General features: G+C 44.5%; 1 protein-coding gene across 1 annotated transcript in view; it reads left to right on the top strand.

Moving 5' to 3' along the window:
* The first annotated feature begins 2924 nt into the window (after window positions 1–2924).
* Window positions 2925–16947, top strand: part of LOC144511721 (chitinase-3-like protein 1) — a 57615-nt gene continuing 43592 nt past the window's right edge. Inside the window, exons 1-2 of the mRNA XM_078241945.1 lie at window positions 2925–3049; window positions 4660–4757. Coding sequence (XP_078098071.1) covers window positions 2925–3049; window positions 4660–4757 — 223 coding nt within the window. The remainder of the gene's footprint in view (window positions 3050–4659; window positions 4758–16947) is intronic.

Raw genomic sequence — 16947 nt, 5'->3', positions numbered from 1 at the left:
GTTCTAAACTTCACTGCAAAACAATTCAATATCAGTATTTTGTTAAACCGACAAAGTATTATTCGTCTTAACTCTCTGCACAAGAACAGTGCTCCTTTATTCTGCCATGTTGTTCGTTATTTTGAAATTTATTAACTATTTTTTACCTAAGTTTATTTAAACATAAATCCTGATTTGAGATTTATTTTGCATTGCTCTGTTGGGTTACATTACTGGTTGAAATCCAGACTCACTCATATATCTCATTTCCAAAAGGAATGTCCTGGCTTCTGACACAAAAACAATCGCTTCTGGGGTGCATTCTTGGACCGGAATTGTTTTTTAAATGCATTTCTCAGACGGAATCGTCCTGTAGCATGTTGAATCGTAGCGGGCGGGCAGGGGGGGCGGATCATGCAAAGGTCTGTTGACGCCGGGTGGGATTTTCCGGTACTGGGGCGAACATGGCCAGAATATCCCACCCCGAATCTCTGATTGTGTAACCATTTGCGAATGTTGCAGAAGGGAGAAGGCAAATTGATGGTGATTTGTATAGAAGAGGCTTTTTTGACACAAGATTTAAAATGGTAATTAGACAGTGACCATGTTACCTAATGCATTGTGACAGTCTATTTTTATCATTTTATCAACCAAACATGGTTCCCAGTGGTCAAACATCCCGTCAGCAAGACCAAGTACAGGTATGACATGGAAAACACTCTGAGATTATGCTACATGGCATGAGACCACCCTTGACATTTTGAGAAGATCACAAGCGGGTCGCGCCTCAGAGAATGTTGTAAATGCAGTATCCTGACTGTGCAGAAAAGGTTTAATATTGCTCAGGTAAAGAGCTGGTAAGCAAAAGGAAACCTTGTGGTGAGTAGAACATTGCACCCTGAAGTTAGCACAGTGGCAAAAGTTGGGTGACAAGGCTATGGTCCAAATGGATCATGAGGGACAGAGAATGCAACAGCACAAAAAACAATAAAGAGAGGGAATAAAAATTGTGCTGGAGAAGGTTGCAATTACAATGATGCAGCTTTAGAAAAGCGGATTAAAGCGGCTACAGCAACACTGAGCCCAGGTACTATAGAAGAAGGAAAGCAAAAGAGATAGGGCGGAATTTTACGATCTCATTGCATCCATTTTGTGGCAGGAAAAAGTCATAAAAGTGGGTGTGATTTGACGAGCAGCCAATTGACCTTGCTGTTCTTTTCATTGCTGCTGGAGCTGAGGAGGAGGAGCAAGAGGATGAATTGTGGGCGCAGGAAACGCAGGCTTTACCAATTCCAGGAGTGGAGGGAGACGGCCCCCGGAGGCAGAATGTAGCCGCCATTTGACCCGAGGTGAGAGGGAGGGGAGCAGGAGAAGAAGGGAGCAGAGACACCAGCAGTTCCGCACACATGTGTCCTTTAAGCAACTGTCGGATATGTTGTGCCGCTGACAGCTCTGGCTCCGAAATGAAATATTGCCATTTTTTGCAGGACCTGGCACCTCAGGGCATGGGGGTGGTGGGGCGGGAGGGGGGTGGGGGGGAGCACCTACTACCTACTCCCGGTGGCTGTGAAAGTGTGGCCACCTTAAACTTTTACCCCCCCACCCCCCACCCCCGAGTCCTTCCAGGCCACCAGTGGAGACCTTTGTGGCATTTCACAATCATCTGTCCACAGTCATCCAGAATGTGAAGGATATTAAGGATGCCCTGTGTAGTAGGGCTCCCAGGGAGCTTGGGCTGCAGCAAGATAGGTAAGAATGGAAAGGGTTAAACAGGCAGCCTGGCTGTAATATCCAAACTCACTGCAGGTAGACACATGACAAATTACAAATAACCACCTCACAGACTGCACTAGACAGTCATACCCCAGGTGATATACCCTTTGGAGATTACAGCAACAATAAAGAATCAATACCACTTATCATGATCCCACAATGTCTAGAGAGGATGCATAGGATCCATTGTGCCTCCGGGAAACTAATCAACTATCGGGGAGATGGTGACAATTGACACACACTGTTGAAATTTGCATGCTAGAACGTACCTGCAGTGCTTTGATATTACAACAAGGTTGACAGGATATGTACACAAGAATGAGTAAAGATAAAAGCACACAAGATAATGGTGCAGCACAATGTGATAAAAACAGAATTTTAACAAGTTTAAAGTAACAAGATGATGATCTAATTGAAATCTTGTATGTAACACATTGTAATGCAAAAAAGTCTAAGAATATATAAGAATGCATGATTAGCAGAGTAGGTCAGAATCAAGCTTCCAGTATTCTCCCTCATGCATGTTGAATAAAGCCATTTTTGTTGAAGCTCTATACAGTCTCGGAGACTGTTCCTTCAATTCCTTCAACACCCTGTGTACCCGGGCTGATCTGGATTGGGTCCAGGTCCAATTAAATTTGACCTCGACCAGGCCAAGCAAGAAGCCTGGGCTTCAGGATTCACAGCCATTTTGGAGATGTCAAATTTGTAGGGGGCTATAGATGGTACCCACATCACCCTCAAGGCTCCAATGAAAAATCGAGGCAGATTCATGAACAGCAAAGGCTTCCATTCAATAAATGTGCAATTGGTGTGTGACCATCAGCTGAACAACATGCATATCTGTGCCAAAGATTTTCGGCAGAGTGCATGACAGTTTTATCATGAGGAGCTCCAATGTCCCGGAGGCTTTTGAGGAGGAACCCAGGGTGCAGGGATGGCTTGTGGGGGACATGGGGTACCTGCTTTGGACTTGGCTGATGGCACCTCTGTGGAGGCCTGAGGCTGAGGCGGAGATCCGATGTAACTGGCCAAAATGGCACCAGTTCAATAGTGGAGCAGTGCATAGGGATCCTCAAAATACGATTCCCAGACCGCTCTGGCGGGGCCTCCAATATAGCCCCCTGATATTGTCCCACATTGTGGTGGTATGTTGTGCCCTACACAATCTGATGCAGCAGCGAGGGGACCTTTTAGAGGAGGAGAACGTGGAGGCCGACCAGCTGGGCATCACTGGGGAGGAGGCCGCCTGGCAGGAGGAGGTAGAGGAGGAGGAAGAAGAGGAGGGGGGACGAAGGCGAGTAACACCATCCAGGCGCTAAAAGGCTGGTGGCAGCAAGGAACAGGCACGTGAGGGCAGCGAGAAAGGACCTGATCACCACACGCATTGGTCACTAGAGGCCTGTATTGCTGCATGTGGGTTCCATCTCCTCACCCCGTGCAGGCCTGTAATCTCCTGCAGCCTTGTAACACCAGAGTGGTGGGCCTGGGTACTCCGTGTTAGCGAGTTTCTGTGGCAGGCATTGTGATGGTGCCCTGGTGCAAACTAATCTGACTCTTACCTGAGCTCCGCATGCATGCTAGCACCTGGGTCCACCTCTGTGTGGTGGGTAAGGGAGCACTAAATATCCATGCAGCGCCCTGGATTGGGTGGGGTCGGTGAGGGAGGGAATCTCTCCTGGGTTCTGGGGATGCCATGGCAAATGTTGTAATCGCTGCCAATGCATGCCAATTGCTATAGCCAGTGAATTATCTGAGTGCCTTGTTTTTCACAGTAGCAGTGTGCTGAGGGGCCTCCCCCACTGATGTCAATGTGCAGGGTCTCTCTAGCAACCGTTGGGGCAAGTACATTCTTGTTAGAGTCTATTCAAAGACAAATTATTCACAGGTGTAGGGTGAAATAGCATTTATGGGTGCCAATAAAAGTGCCTTCAAAATAAGTGCTAATATAAAAACATGTGGAAGTGAGACTTTAAAGTGCCTAAATATTCTACCTAACTAGTGTTGCCCCTCACCCATGCCATCTTAGTGCTGCTACAACTTCTTAACTTGACATGGCCTACCACTACGTCTCAGTGTCTCCCCAGGATGTACATTGGAGGTGGAAATGGCCAGTTGTGCACCGTGCCCCATGGCCTGTGATGCCTTTGGCGATCGTCCTCTGAAGAGCTTGGACCTTGAGGGCCTGGCTGGCTTTCAGGTGTCAGGGACATATCCATGACACTCTCTTCATCCCGCTGCCCCTGGGATGCCCTGGTGTCAGGAAAGGGGGAGTCAGAATGTTTAGCCACAGCTGCAGCCTCTTGGGTGGAAGGCCCTGGCATGGATTCGAGCCTTTCCTCAGCCCTCGGGGTTCCTGTGGACCCCTGAGTCCCTCCATGGGACTTCTGCAGTGAGCTCCAAAAGCTCCAACAGAATGAGCCATGTAAAACCTGATGGCACGTTTCCTGGAGAGTATCGGGGATGGCCCTCAGAGGGCACGGGTTGTCTCACTCTTGTGGGGGGGGGGAAAGAGGGAGTTGCTCGGGTGTCAGGGGCTAAAAGCATACATGGTGCTGGGGGTGGGGAACCTGAGGCTCATTTAGGGGGAAGATGCTAGATGCAGTTAAACACTCACCCTTGCTGCCCGTATTAGGTCATTCAATTTCTGCTTTCTGATCCTCCTGGCCAGTGCCCTGGCACTAACACATGATGCCACCACCTCTCAGGTTGCATTTTCACCCCTTACCCTGGGACGGTGTCCTGCTGGGGGGAAGAGAATGTCCAGCCTTCCCTCCACCGTCTCCAGCAAGCTGGCAAGATTTGCACCTGAAAATCAGGGAACTGTCTTCCTGGAGGCCATTTCTTCTTGCACTGCCTGCCTGTCTGTCCAACTTTGGGGTTTTTAATGGAGCTTTCCCTTGTTAGGACAGATATGCTGCAGGAAGTTTGGGTGAATCATGTGCCCGTCAGTGCATCCAGCAAGTTTAATGCAGTTCGCCTTGTTATCATGGAGAGGAAGTCAAGTCAGCACTTGCAGGTGTGCTGATTGGACAGGGTGATGGGATTTGTGCCCCTGTGATGATCAGGGGCAGGGGAGAGAAAGGGCCATATCACTCATTAATCAGGGCGGGGTGTGTGATGATGGACTATGTACAAGGGGGTCCCAGGGGTATGGGGAAAGGGTTGGTAATTTTTGGGGGGTCCCCAATGGCTGTGATGGGGAGGGGGAGCCTGTACCTGGCGCGGGTGTGTTCTGTGAGGACAGCTGCTTTTTTTGTGCTTTGTCTGCGCATGTGCAGCTTGTGGCTCCGATCTGAGCTGCGGGCTGTCTGGCGAATTAACCCCCACCCACTGGCTCTAGTGGCTTGAAATGGTCTCGCCCATATTTTCAACACTGAGTGGGTGTGAAAAGGAACCCAAAAAAGAATCAGGAATTCTCCCATTTTCATACTCGCTGGACAATTAGAAAAAACCTCGTAAAATTCTGCCCATATTGTCAAAATGCTTCCAGAATTCTCCAGTTTGAATTGTGCTACAGTCAACCTACTGTCCAAATTCAGAAACACTGTTGGAGATTTTGGATGGTAAATTAAAACATTTATTCACAAAAGAAAAGAAAATGTACACACACAAGATTACATTTATACAGTTAAAATTAGTCTCACAGAACATTTCATTGAAAAGGATTTCTACTTGATTCTACTCACATGAAGCACTCCTTTAGGCAACAGTTCCCATAAATACTTAATTTGTAAACATTCCATTAACATTACCACAAGTCTTTCTCTCTCTCACTGCACTGTGGAGAATTCCACAAGTTTTAGAACAGAACCCTGCTTTCTGGAAACAACTGGCACCCTTTTGGGTTGCTGGAGACTGCTTCACTTTGCTGGAAATTGTCACCGTAGTCAGAACTGAAGAATAAAACTGTCCCGTCACAAGAAACACAACACAAATACATTTCTTAAATGCGTAGCTTCGTCACATTGCAAAAGCTTGCTACTCTGTTGGGAAGCTGATTTTTTGGACTCCCAACAAATTAAGTTCCCCATCCTCCAAATGTCCCACTGCAGGCAGGACCAGAAGCTTCCAGACATGTTGCAAAATTCTTTAAATATGTTAACGTGAGAGTAACCATAAATTGCAAAATGGATCAGAATTTTGAAACTAATGTAGTTCAGAGAGAATGATATCACTTACTTATTTTTCAAATCATTAAATCTCTTGTACATATCATAATCTTTCCAATCTGAGAGGTATCCCTTCACGAAAGGATCTGAATCAATCAGGTGGGTGCACAGGCAAGGGTCAATATTTTCTGGGTAGAAATGAATGCTTCGTAATTTTTGTTCAGACGTTCGTAAGTAGGACCAAAACATTGACTAGGAGGAGACGAAGATGTGATGAAAAGATTGTAGTTATTTGAAATATTAAAGACAATAAAGTGACAAAACTGAAATAAGAAACACATGACAGACACTCCTGAATCCTTGGGCCTGATGGGAATAAACATTTGCTGGGGTTTCTAAGGGGGTTTTTATTTTTGATCACAGGGAAACTTTTGCATTTCTCTTCAAAGTAAATTGTTTGTCTTCAGTGTTCCTGCCAGAGAGTTGTCCACAATGAAGGGAATTTGGATTTACATCTCTTTAAAGTTTTCCTCAATTAATATTAATTTGCATGTTTTAATTTGGGTTGAAAACCATGTTTAGAGAAACCTGAATGACAGACAGGAACAGGAGAAGTTGTTAACATCTCCAGGAGGGGAGGTAGAAATCCCAGGAGCTGACGGCTGAGAAAACAATCATGTTTGGGAAGTGGAAAAGTCACCGGGCTGTATAAACCTGTCACTTTTATATAAGTCAACCTGATCTTCAAACCTTCTCACCAAATCACTCAATTTCCTCTCCCACTGCACAAGTTTAATTGTGACTTGAATCCATTCACTGCGCACACTACAGTGGATTTCCCTGGTAATTTATTTCACACCCACCAAGAGCTGCTGGCCAGTCAGAGACCGGCAACTCTAATGTTCCAAGACAGCCACTGGGAGCAATGGTTGCTCCCAGCAATGCACCCACCAGAGGCCTAGGATTTATGAAGGACCCAAGGCACCTGTGAATGGCGCAGTAGTCAGCACTGCTGTCTCATGGTGCCAGGGACCCAGGTTTGATTCCGGCCTTGGGTGACTGTACGGAGTTTGTGCATTCTCCCCGTGTTTGCATGGGTTTCCTCTGGTGCTCTAGTTTCCTCCCACAGTCCAAAGATGTGCAGATTAGATGGATTGGCCATCAGTGTCCCAAGATTAGTAAATTAAAGGGATTAGCGGCGTAACGGTGTCGGGTTACGAGCATAGGATGGGGTGTGGGCCTGGGTAAGACACTCTGTTGGAGAGTCAGTGCAGATTCACTGGGTTGAATGTCCTCTTTCAGTACTGCAGGAATTCTATGAAAGGGGATCAGTGTCACAAACAACATGGTGCTCATCCTGGCAGCCAAATTTGATACAGGTACGACATGGTGAGGAGTCTTTGAATGTGTCACGTGGCACAAGGAGACGCTTCACATTCTGGTCAGATAGCAGCAGAGATGCTACATCAGTGAGTATTGAAGTCGCAGCATGGTGACTCCACGGAAAAGACTCAATACGGGGGATAGTGCTCATGTACAGAGCCAGAGAGCATACAGATGCCTCATGGTGAGTAGAACAGCTCGTTAAGAAGACCAGAGCACGGTTCATTCAATCGGGAAAGGCCAGGGTGTGAGCCAGATCGATTGCGAGTGAGGGAGAGTCAAACAAATAACTTTTTTTTCTTTCATTGTAGAACTCGGTTCAGAGAAATTTGTTAAAATCAGAGGTAGTGCTTCAGAAAAGCACGTGAAAGCAGTTACATTGACACTCATTCCAGGTGCTCTGGAACAAGGAAGGTCTGATGGCTTTTGTCAGAATGTTAACAAAATTCCTCAGTTTTAAATGGGATGCAGCTGACCCAGCATTTCAGTTTGTGTTTAAATAGGGGACAGCGCTATCGTTTCTTGGTGTGGTTAAACTCGATGAGCAAGCTATAAATATTTGTCTTGCAGTTGGGAATGAAAGTCCACAGATGATGAACACATCAGGATTAACAGCAGAAGAGCGAAGGAGCAAAAGGCGTGGACTACATTGCAAGACTGGTTCAGAATTAGGTTAAACATCTGTATTCACCTCATGGGGTTCATGACAATTCAACAACAGCTTACAGAATCCACAGTCACTTCATCAGCAGATGCTGAGACAAGGGTATGTACTGTGATTTTTCACACACGCAGCTAGCAGACAGAATTGTTGAGTTGGTGATCACATTAGCTCCCATGCAAGCATTCCAGAAAGATCTGCTGGAGAACCTAAAAATGCATAGCACCAAAGAGATACTCAAGAATGTTAATAAAAATAACATGATCTTCGAAGGTCAATTAAGATTAAGTGCAACATCAATTGTTGACACACTCACTACAGTCCTTAAATCTAGCAAGACTTGTACATGGAGTGGAACTTCATGGACACACAAGACATGTACATGGTGTGGTCTTCTGCATCCACTGAGGAATTGCCCAGGTTACCCCCAATTCTGCAAGGCAGGTGGCAAATAGGGCCATTGGCAGTGGCAGTGCACTAGAGTGATGGCTAATGTGACAAAAGTGAGGTAATGCATTTTGGAAGGGCCACTGCATGTCGGAATTATACAATAAATGATAGAACCCTTAGGAGTATTGACATGCAGAGAGATCTGGGCGTACATGTCCACCGATCACTGAAAGTGGCAACGCAGGTGGATAAGATAGTCAAGAAGGCATGCAGCATGCTTGCCTTCATTGGTCGCAGCATTCAGGATAGAAACTTGCAGGTCATGCTGCAGCTGTACAGAACCTTAGTTAGGCCTCATTTGGAATATTGTGTACAATTCTGGTTGCCACACTGTCAGAAGGATGTGGATGCTTTGGAGAGGGTACAGAAGAGGTTTACCAGGATGTTGCCTGGTCTGGAGGGTATTAGCCATGAGGAGAGGTTGGATAAACTCGGTTTGTTCTCACTGGAAGAATGGAGGTTGAGGGGTGACCTGACAGAGGTTCACAAGGTTATGAATGGCATGGACAGAGTGGATAGTCAGATGCTCTTTCCGAGGGTAGAAAAGTCAAGTACTAGGGGACATAGGTTTAAGGTGTGTGGGGAAAAGTTTATAGGAGATGTGCAAGGCAAGACAGAGGGTGGTGAATGTCTGGAACGCACTTCCCGGGGAGGTGGTAGGAGCAGATGCGATAGCAGCATTTAAGGGGCAACTAGATAAATACATGAATAGGATGGGAATGGAAGGATACGGACTTGTAAGTGCATACAGTTTTAGTTTAGGTAGGCATCATGATTGCTGCAAGCTTGGAGGGCCGAAGGGCCTGTTACTGTGCTGTACTTTTCTTTGTTTTTCTTTTGTTCTTTATATTTTTGTCAACTTGCCTTTTTGTAAGCAAGGTGGCAGTCCATACCAGACTTGAACCACTCGCTGTGTGAACAAGATTTTCCACAAATCACTTCTGCTTCTCTTATGAACTATGAAAAATTTGAAAATGATATTGGAGTCAACATCAAGAAGTGTGAGGCATGTCAAGAGCATTTGCCAAGCCAGCACAATGAACGACTGACTATGCATAAAGTTCCACCCACCCTTGGTTCAAAATAGCACCAAAGCCTTCCATGTCCATGGTTCTGACTTCACCGTCATCATCGACTATTTTATCAAGCACCCTACTACATGACAATTGCACAGCACATCAGGCACAACTGTCAACACACTCTTCAAGTACAATTTACAGTTTACTGCTACAATTACAGAGCAATCATTATGGATAATGGTCTGCAAATTATTGGTAAGTCATTTCAGGATATGTTGTGAAATGGAATATCAATCTTATTACCTCTTCTGTTCATTACCTTGGATTTAATGGCTGAGTTGAATGAATAATTCACACAGTGGAATCCCGAATTCTCAAATGTAGACAGACTAGGGAAGATCTACACACATTGCAATGCTACATCTGAGGGTAACACCTTTAAATGCAACTATACCAACACTGGCAGAGCTCACGTTTGCTTACTCTTCCCTGTTCTATTCTCTCAGAAGCTAGAGAGCAAAACTAAAATTAATAGAGAAGATATCCAATGGACATCATAAATGAAGAAACAGACTTGCTAAGCTTGCAATCCAGGATCCAACGAAAGGTACATGGCCACTAGCCAAGGCAGCAAGGATTTGTTCAGAGACATGGTCCTAAGAAGCCCTTACATTCAATGGAGCAATTGTGAGAGCAAATCAGATCCATTCCATCTCCTCAACAAATGAACAAGATTCCATATGTGACCTGGGACAACGTCCAAGAATGAGAACCCCACAGATCACTGAGAATAATTAAAGAGACCTCCAGACAAAGTTGCCATTGCAAGGTTTGGGTATACTTGTAGATTATTTCTACATTTTAGAGATTCACAGAGTGACCTGTTTGATGCGCGATTGATTCACACGGGAGGCTAGGACGTACGCGGGAATAAAGGCTTTTATTCACGACAAAATAGGAGCACACTACTTAACAATATTATCCCAGACTAAAGGCTACTAGGAAGTAGCAGTGACCTTTATACTCCTGTAAGAAGGCGGAGCCGAACGGAGTGTACCACATAAACAATAATAACAGGTGGAACACCCAAACCCTAACCCCAACAGTAACAAGAGTAACATATGTACAAGTACCCATAGTGGTAACCATCTATCGTTCACCACACTGTTCTACATACTTATGTAGTTCCAATTAAACATGAAATTGTATTGGAAATAGTTATACATCCCTGAAAGGGAGCGAAGTATCTTACAAAAGAAAGGGGAATGTTATAAAATGGCTTTAAGAAATAAGGACATGACATCACTAGCAAGAAAGTGTGCCATGTGATCCAGTTTTAGGCCCTTCAATGGGTATTAACTGCCCACTTGTGGCCTCAGTTAGTATCAGAATGGGAAGGTCGTCCATGAGACTTTGTAACTTGGACTTAATGGTGCACAAGGCAGTGGTATCTTGAACCCATGCCATCCAACCTATTAAATGTCCCCTAACATCCCAAACCACTTCCAACTTTGCTGCGAGATTGGGGTATTAAATTCCACCCTACATGACCATGAATAGGACCAGTGAAACTACCAATTTATATAAAATAGAAATGTACAATGACTTACCCAGTGATACTTGCAGTAAGAAGACCAAACTCACTAAAATAAAAATAAACATTTTTATTTCATATCACATTTGGAAAAACAATTGATTAAATTCCACAGAACTTCAATGCAAAAGATCCATTACAAACTAAACTAAATAAATATTTTAATTTGATTATTCTCTGGTGTAAAAGTACATTCTAACATCAGTGTCACAGGTCAATTTTTATTCTGGTTCATCAACTTCTCCCGCAGGAATCAAGCTGCCATTCATGCCGGGAGGATCTTATGGGTTTCTTGGTGCAAGGGATATATTAAAGGGAAATCCTGTTGACAACGGTGGGACCATAAGATCCCGCCACCAGTGAGCGGCACGCTGCCTCCTGCTGTCGCGAAACACGTCGCAGAAAGGGAGAAAATCTCACCCAACGTCTTTGACAATGATTTCATTTTCGGACAAATCAACTCCAGGGTGTGAACGTGATGGAGGTTAACAGTTTGTCAAAATCTAACCAAACTGGATATAAAGGAATAATTTCCTGAGTAGGTGCTGGCATTGAGGAAAACCACTCAGTCCCAGCACACTCTGGGCAATCACAGGATGATGCCCGCACAGACAGTGGTGCCACATTCTGGATGAGATGTTAAACTGTTCTATCATCTGCCTGTTACTGTGGGTGTAAACAATCCCAGGGCACGATGTGAACAACACCCACATGAACAGACAAAATGTGAGAAACGAGTGACCTTCTGATGAAATCAATCATCTGATTATGTGGCCATTTTTACCACTTCAGAAAGTCTGAAATGAAAATAATCCAACACAAAATATCCAATACTGACCAGTCAAGGGAAGTGCCTTCCCCATCCTAGAGCTTTGAAGCTGTTCAGTCACTGGTTTTCCATTCAGTGGTGCCTTTGATAGTGTCTGCACAAGACTGAATAAAGGACCTGTAGAAGAAATCATTGAAAAGTAAATTTGCAAAGAGATGATGGGTGGAATTTAATGGAGATCCCTGGAGTGGGACTTGGTGTGGGGAGAGCTGTGGAATTGACAGGACGACTCGAGTTGGAACACGACACCAGGAAAAGAGAAGTGGATCACACAGGTGGCAGGAGGGCATTGAGGCAGCAATGCCACATGGAAACAGTGAAAAGGTAATTTCACTCGTTAAGAAGCTCATTAACTGTAATTTACATACCTCTGATTGGAATTGACCGCAGCCTTTTCAATTGAATTTGTGGTGAAAGGGGATCCTGTACCTCCAGAAACACAACTATTCAAAGTTAGTGGGGAACAGACAAGCTGTCAGACTTTGAGTGGAAGGTCAGTCAAAGTGGAGCTGCCTTTCATTGGAGTGCAGACTTTCATCTGAAGCACAGAGAGGCTGAATGTTATTACAGAGGCGAGGCTCAAATCTGAGGATCTGAGGGACAGACGTCAAAGGAAAAGTTCAGCTTTGAAAAGCTGAGGGACAACTGCTGGACATTCCATCCGAGGGCAGCAGCCAACGAAGGGGAATCCAAATATGGAAATCATCTTCAATCATATTATGATCACTGCTGCCTTGGGGTCCGTAGCTGTGCCCCTCCAAATATTCTGTTATGTTCCTCAGAGAATGTCATATTCCCCTCTCATCTCCAATAGACTGCAGCATCTGGATTAATGAGGCGGGGATTTTTCCAGCAGTCCCGTGCTGCAGTGGCGAAAGTGACCCAGCATTGGCCAGTGGCAGGACCTTTCAGTCCCATCACTGTCAATGAGTTATTCCATCGTCCATTAACTCCACCATCAGGGAACGTATGGCAGAGGGTTCAGCGCTGGAATATCCCACCAGCGGGAACAGCTGGAAAATTTTGGCCATGGTTACAAAAGGCTGTTCTGAAACCACTGAACCAGAATTGAAAAAAATTAACACTATTAAGGAAAAAATCAATACCAATCAACATCAGATGTCTAAACTCCCAGGGCACCCTGCTGCATCTATGAACGGGATGGTCAAATCACGGCTCACACACTATGTGCAGAGAGTGGCTCCTTCCTTGCGCTGTGAAACATTTTAACTTGCATGTTAGAGATATGTTAACAGTTGGGTTCAGCCCCAACCTCACAGGAGGAGAGCAGGCAGCCACAGAGGGAAGAGGGAGTGAGGAGGATTTCAGATCAATATTCATCCTAGTGTTGTCATGAGATTTCTTTTCTAGTCTATCACTGGTCCTACATAGAGCTGCGTGCCCCTCAGTGCCCTTTTCTCCAGCTCCCTAATTCACCTTCTCACTGTTGACTCTCCAATTTGTGGTCTATTTCTGGAGAGCGAGGAAAAAGTTTAATACAGAACAGGTTTGTAAGAACCAACTGCTTTTGGAAGTAGGGGGAGGTGATCTTGAGTCTACTTCCGCCATCCCTGGGAATGTCAGCGAGGGCTCAAGATCAGGAACTCGCAGATATCGCTGGTGAGATCGCAATTATGGATCTTCTCCGCCGCTTGCCGGTGATGCCCATTGGCCCCAGGCAGGATTTTACGATCTCGCCTGAGTGAGGCTGTAAAATCCCGCCCAACGTTTCGAGTCTGGATGACCCTTTAAATGCTGTCAGACCTGCTGAGCTTTTCCAGCATTTTCTGTTTTCGTTTCTAATTCCAGCATCCACAGCACTTTGCTTTTATATCTGTGGTGGATTTTTGTATAAACATTATACATGGTTCAATAACATAGGGTGCAATTTCATCAAACCAAGAAGTTATCTATTAAAATAAATGTGCTCGTGTTCAAACAAAGTACAAGTGTAAGTCTTGCCCTAATCGTCATTGTAACAGACTTCCTATTCACCATTAAGAATTATGTTACTTTGTCAATGATTCAGTTTAGCAGTTTCAAATGTGAACAAGGTTTTAATGTAACATCAGCAGAATCAATCATACTCACAGTATTTAAACAACAAGCAATAGAACTAAGGTCAATATCACCGGGAGTGAATCTCTGGACTCTAACACAGTGTGGCAAGTCTTGTTCAGATCAGCGGTATTGGGTTCTGTTCATTTATATCATTTTTGTCCATGTATGTTCTAAGACCTGGATCAACCAAAACCCAGTAGCGCCAATCTGTCTAGTTTCATCCAATCATTATATTACGTGGTCACTGCACAAAATGAGTTGTCATCCAATGTTGGATCATCAAAATATACATTGTTAACGGTTAATGAGATTAAGGCCATCCAGGTCCACCTAATCATTGTAAAGGTACACACACATTCTGATTGTGGCTCCACCCTGTCTAGCTTCAGCCAATCATTATCTTGTCCTATTGTCACCCTCTGTTGTCTTGCTCCATCAGTCTTTTTGCCATTTATTCACTCCTGCTTTCCACTCCAGCACAGCCATTCCGTTTCTTTTTACATTTCTTCTCCTCCTATTTTCCTCTGCCTCTGTACTGCTTGAAACCGGTTACATCTCTAACCTCGACTACACATCTGCACACCTGACTTGGTGCAAGAACTCCGTTTTCCACCACCACAGTTGGCAGTGTCCTCAAATGTGTCCCATCTATTTCACACATTTCTGCTCCCACACCGTCCCCCCGCTCACAGAATCTGAAAAGGTTCTCCATGTATATTCAACTAACCTCCACATCTACCATTTCCGTCACCTGCAGTGTATTGTTCACATCAAACACAACTAACCTTCCCCTTTCAGCAGTCCAAAGGCACTGTTCCCTCTGACCAATCCTCAGTCATCCCCAGCACCTCCTCACTTTCTGAAACACCTTTCCAGGCAAACACAGGGGATACAATGTCTGCCTTTTTACCTCCTCCTTTCCCTCTGTCCAAGTCCCCAAACACTCCTTCCGAGTGAACCAGTGATTCCTTTGTACTATTTTTTAAGGATATTGTATTCACTGTTCACAAGGTGGTCTCCTCTACATGGGGAAAGACCAAATGCAGGCTGGGTAACCGCCTTGCCGAACTCTGCCATTCAGTCCACAAGCATGAGCCCAAACTTCCGCTGCTTATCATTTCCATTCTCTAACTTGCTCCCACTCTGACCTTCCTGTCCTTCTCCTGCTGCAGTGTTCCAATGAAGATCAACACAAGTTCAAAGAACAATAATTTATATTTCGACTGGTCAATTTATAGCCTTCTGGATTTAACATTTTATTCAACAATTTTAGATGGCAATCTCTGTCCTGCTGTATCACAGTATTGACAATTAAAAATTCAGATGACAAATGGGTGCCGTGGATGTTGACCTGCATCAAAACCTTTCTCCCAACATGAGTGTTTTTCCATTGGCTTTTTTGTTCAGTACCTCTTTGCTCGAAAAGGAGTGAATAAATGGCAAAAAGACTGATGGAGCAAGACAACAGAAGGTGACAGTGGGATAAGATAATGATTGGTTGAAGCTAGACAGAGTGGAGCCACAATCAGGATGTGTGTGTACCTTTACAATGGTTAGATGGACTTGGTTGGCCTTAATCTCGTTAACCATTAACAATGTATATTTGGATGATTCAACATTGGATTACAACTCATTCTGGGCAGTGGCTACGTAACATAATGATTGGATGAAACTCGACAGATTAACGCCACAGGATTCTGGCTGATCCAGGTCTTAGAACATACATGGACAAAATGGTATAAATGAACAGAACCCAATACTGCTGATCTAAACAAGACTGTGTTACAGTCCAGAGGCTCACTCCCGGTGATATTGACCCTGGTTCTATTGCTTGTTGCTTAAATACTGTGAGTATGACTGATTCTGCTGATGTTACATTAAAACCTTATTATTCACAATTGAAATTGCTAAGCCGAATCATTGACAAAGTAACACAATTCTTAATGGCGACACCATAGGAAGCCTGTTACAATGACGATTAGGGCAAGACTCAAACTTGTACTCTGTTTAAACACTCAACTTTCTCAGAAGACTAAGGAAATTTGGCATGTCAGCCATGACTCTCACCAACCTTTACAGATGCACCATAAATGGCATTATTTCTGGTTGTATCACAGCTTGGTATGGCTCCTGCTCTGCCCAAGACTGCAAGGAACTACAAAAGTTCATGAATATAGCCCAGACCATCACGTAAACCAGCCTCCCATCCATTGACTCTGTCTACATTTCCCGCTGCCTCGGCAAAGCAGCCAGCATAATTAAGGACCCCATGCACCCCGAATATTCTCTCTTCCACCTTATTCCGTCAGGAAAAAGATACAAATGCCTGAGGTCACGTACCAACCGACTCAAGAACAGCTTCTTCCCCGCTGCTGTCAGACTTTTAAATGGACTTACCTTGCATTAACTTGATCTTTCTCTACACCCGAGCTATGACTGTAACATTACATTCTGCACTCACTCGTTTCCTTCTCTATGAACGGTATGCTTTGTCTGTAGAGCGTGCAAGAAACAATACTTTTCTCTGTATGTTAATACATGTGACAATAATAAATCAAATAAAAATCAAATCCAAATTTATTTTAACGTTTTAGCAGCTATAATCGATAACTTCTTGGTTTGATGTAATTGTGCCCTATGTTATTGAATTTTATATAATGCTCATACAAAAATTCACCATAGATATAACAACAAAACACTGCGGATGCTGGAATCAGAAACAGAAACAGAAAATGCTGGAATATTTCAGCAGGACTGACAGCACCTGACAGCATCTGAAGGGTCATCCAGACTCGAAACGTTACCTCCATTCTCTCTCCACAGATACAGTCACACCTGCTGGGATTTTCCTGCATTTTCTGTTTTTGTTCAGCACAGATATTTTGGGAAGGATTTTCCAGCCGCGGTCACCCCAAAACCGTAAACTCCTGCCCAAGGTCAATGGACCTCTGAATGGTCCACCTCTCACCGCTACGATTCCCGTGGTGGACAGGAGGGAACAATTCCCTCCTTTATGTCCTGTGTTACACTCCTGTAATTTGAATGCCAACCACACTGTTCTCAATCTAACTCTTGTAGCTCTGCTG

This window comes from Mustelus asterias, chromosome 25, assembly GCF_964213995.1.
Source record: "Mustelus asterias chromosome 25, sMusAst1.hap1.1, whole genome shotgun sequence".
NCBI lineage: Eukaryota > Metazoa > Chordata > Chondrichthyes > Carcharhiniformes > Triakidae > Mustelus > Mustelus asterias.
This window is presented reverse-complemented; position numbering and strand designations above follow the sequence as displayed.